The sequence below is a fragment of the Oxyura jamaicensis genome, unplaced genomic scaffold (genome assembly GCF_011077185.1).
Source record: "Oxyura jamaicensis isolate SHBP4307 breed ruddy duck unplaced genomic scaffold, BPBGC_Ojam_1.0 oxyUn_random_OJ69659, whole genome shotgun sequence".
NCBI lineage: Eukaryota > Metazoa > Chordata > Aves > Anseriformes > Anatidae > Oxyura > Oxyura jamaicensis.
Window position 1 is genome coordinate 1,774 of NW_023309521.1, and position 3,530 is coordinate 5,303.

Below are 3,530 nucleotides of genomic sequence, written 5' to 3' on the forward strand. Positions count from 1 at the left end.
TAATGGGGGGGGGCAGGGTTTGCTCCCTACAGTGCTGATTTTGCCCTTTTTGGCCCCGTTTTGAGGCTGGGGGGTGCTCACCTTGTTGGCCGCCTCCACCTTGGCGCAGACGGCATCCATCGCCGCCCGCTCCTCCAGGCGCTTCTGCTTCTTCTCCTTGGCCTTGCTCGATTTCCTCTGCAGGAGGAGCAGAAAAAAAAGAGGGATTTTGCGTTAAATTCACATTTTTTAACGTGAAAATCCCTGCCTAGGGACGCAAAGTTCCCAACAAGAAATAAAACAGCCCCCCCAGGGAAAAAAAAAATAAGCAGTTACCAGCGGGCTGCCAAAGCACGGGTGGAGAGCTGAGCTCACCCCAACCCCCCCTCACTAAAAAAGTGGGTTTTTGGGGAGAAAAGCGTGGTTTTTCGACAAAAACACAGACAGAGGGGGGACGCAGCAGCCTCCTGAACCCCCCCAAGTCATCCTGGAGAAGGACAAGAACTTCTGTGTCCCAATCCCTGCTTGTTGGGAAAATTGTTGGGGTTTTCCCCCAAAATCTTTGGTTGTGTGATGAAGCGTGCAGTGGAACACGGCTTTCCCGCATCCCCACGGAATTATCCCTTTTTATTTCCGATTCTTTTATTCTTTTATTTCTGTTTTTATTTCTACTGCTGGTTTAAAGCCCCCTGTTGAAGATAACCCCAAACCAGGCCATTTTCCCCCCAAAAAACCTGGCAGTTTCCCCCCCAAAAACTGGCAGAATCCCCCAATCACTTCAGATTTATGTGAGAAAAAGCTTCACTTCCACAAAAAAATGCAATAAAAAAGGCAAAAAATATGATTTTACAACACTCTGTCTGCTGGTGTGCATGTGGTAGGTGCAGGACAGGACGAGCCCTTCCCTTAAATACCCCCCCCCCCGCCAGTTTGGGGAACTTCAGGTGGTTTCAGTGTTTTTTCGCTGCTGGCTGGGACAGGGACTCCAAAACCCCTGGTATTGGCTCATTTTGGGGAGAAAGGCACACTTTTTCCACCACCAGGGAGAAAATCACCCCGTTTCCCAGCAGTTTGCACCCACTTTTGGGTAAAATAGGGGGGACAATGTCACCAAGGGCCCCCAGATCCCCTCAGAGATGCCCCAAGTGCCCTCAGAGATGCTCCAAAGCTCCTCAAAAGACCCCAAAACCCCTCAGAGATGCCCCAAAACCCCTCAAAATGACCGAAAGCCCTTTAAAGGGACTACAAGCACCCCCGGAGAGCCTCAAGTCCCCTCAAAGAAGCCCCCTAAGGCCCTGAAAGACCCCAAATCCCCTCAGAGATGCTCCAGAGCCCCCTTGAAAGGCCCCAAATCCCCTCAGAAATACCCCAAAGCGCCTCAAAAGGCCCCAGAGCCCCTCAGAGATGCCCCCAAATCCCTTCAGGGATGTCCCAGAACCCCTCAAAGGGACCCCAATTTCCTCAGAAACATCTCCAAGCCCCACAAAAGGCCCCAAATAACATCAGAGGCACCCCCAGAGTTCTTTAAAGGCCCCAAATCCCCTCAGAAATACTCCAAATCCTCTCAGAACGACCCCAATCCCCTCAGAGGCGCCCCCAAAGCTCCTCAAAGGCCCCAAACCCCCTCAGGAATGTCCCAGAGGCCCTCAAAAGGGCCCCAGTCCCCTCAGAGATGCCCCAAATCCCCTTAAAAATACTACAAGCACCTTCAGAGAGTCCCAAATCCCCTCAGCGAAGGTCCAAACTCCTCAAAAGGCTCCTATTTCCCTCAGAGATGCCCTAACCCCCCTCAAAAGACCCCAAATCCCCTCAGAGAAGCACCCGAAACCCCTCAGAGACACCATATCCCCTCAGGGATACCCCAGAGCCCCTCGAGAAGCCCCCCAATCCCCTCAGAAGTACCCCAACCCCTCTCCAAAGGCCCCAAATCCCTTCAGAGGCGCCCCCAAAGATCCTCAAAGGCCCCAAACTCCCTCGGTGATGCCCCAGAGCCCCTCGAAAAGACCCCAATCGCCTCAGAAACGCCCCGAGATTCCCTCAAAAGGCCCCCAAACCTCCCCCAGCTCCCCACTCACCCCCATGGCGGCGCCGAGCGCGGCCGCGGCAGCTCCTGGCGGCGCGGGGGCGCGGGGGGCTCTGAGGGGCCGCGCGGGGAGCGCGCCCTATTTATAGGGGGGGGAGGGGCGCGGGGCGCGCGAGCCTGCGGCCGGCCGGGGACACTGCGCCTGCGCAGAGCCCGCGAGGGGCGGGGGAGGGACGAGCGGGTGCGTGCTGCGCGCATGCGCGTTGTCAGCCGAGGCGCCCGGCCTCGCCGTGCGCACGCGCGGGTGGGGAGGGGCATGGGGGGGGTGGGCGGCGCCAACGGTCGTGCGCGTGCCGGCGCCGCGAGGCGCGAAGGCAGGCGGGCGCTGATTGGCTGAGGGGGCCTTGGGCGGGAAGGCGGCGCGGCCACACCCTGCGCTGAGGGGAGCCTGCCTCAGAGCGGCCCCGGAGCGGGCCGGAGGCGCTGCCCCCACCGCGCTGCCCCGCGGCCGCCTCACGGCGGCCCCACAGCGCTGCCCCACGGCGATGGGCTCCAGCTGGACCCCCCCGCCTGCCCCCCGTTCCCCCCCACGGCGGTGAGCAGCCCCGCAGCGGGGGGCGGGAGGTGTGGGGCAGCCCCACGGCGCGGCCTGTGGTGGTGGTGGTGGGGGGCTGAGGGTGCCCCCCAGACCCACTGCAGCCCCCCACAGTGGGGTCTCCTGCCCCACAGTGAGCCCTGGTGAGGCCCCTTTGCTCCCCCCCCCAGCTGCCCCCCCCCCCCTTGGCATGCGGGGGGGGGGGGGGGGGGGGTGAGAACACCCAGCCCTACTTCCCCCCCCAGCATGCTGTGGGGCCCAGCCCCATTGTCACCCCACGGCAGGGCTGGGACCCCCGTGTCCCCCACTGTTTAAACGTTCTTATGCCCTCCCCATGTCCCTGCGTCCCCCCTGCGTCCCTGTGTCCCCCCCCCCATAGCTCCCTGTCCCCCCCATGCCCCAGTGTCCCCCCTGTGACCCTCTGATGTCCTTCCATGTTCCTGCTCCCACCATGTCCCTGTGCCCCCCATGTCTCCCCTGTGTCCCCCCTATGTCCCTGTGTCCCCCCCATGCCCCTCCCATGTCCCTGTGCCCCTCCCATGTCCCCGTGTCCCCTGTCCATGTCCCCCCCATGGCCTCCCATATCCCTCCCCTATCCCCATGTCACCCCTATACCCCCATGCCCCCCCACGTCCCCAAATGTCCCCCTCATGTCCCCATGTCCCCCCCATGTCCCCCCCATGCCCCCCCATACCCCCATGTCCCCCTCATGTCTCCATGCCCCCTACATGCCCCCCTCGTGTCCCCATGGCCCCCCATACCCCCATGTCCCCCTCATGTCTCCATGCCCCCCCATGTCCCCCTCATGTCCCCATGTCCCCCCCATGTCACCCCCATACCCTCATGCCCCCCCATACCCCCATGTCCACCCCATGTCACCCCCATGCCCCCCCATGTCCCCCTCACGTCCCCCTCATGTCCCCATGCCCCCCC

At 61.9% G+C, this 3,530-nt stretch overlaps 1 protein-coding gene across 1 annotated transcript in view; it reads right to left on the minus strand.

Annotated features, from left to right (window-relative positions):
* NAA40 (N-alpha-acetyltransferase 40, NatD catalytic subunit) overlaps nt 1-2,187 on the minus strand; it is a 3,912-nt gene extending 1,725 nt beyond the window's left edge. The window contains 3 exon segments of the mRNA XM_035313925.1: nt 1-24; nt 26-177; nt 2,055-2,187. The exon segment at nt 1-24 is cut by the window's left edge and continues 207 nt beyond it. Of these exon segments, the coding sequence (XP_035169816.1) occupies nt 1-24; nt 26-177; nt 2,055-2,060 (182 nt within the window). The 5' untranslated portion in view covers nt 2,061-2,187.
* Nucleotides 2,188-3,530: the final 1,343 nt, after the last annotated feature.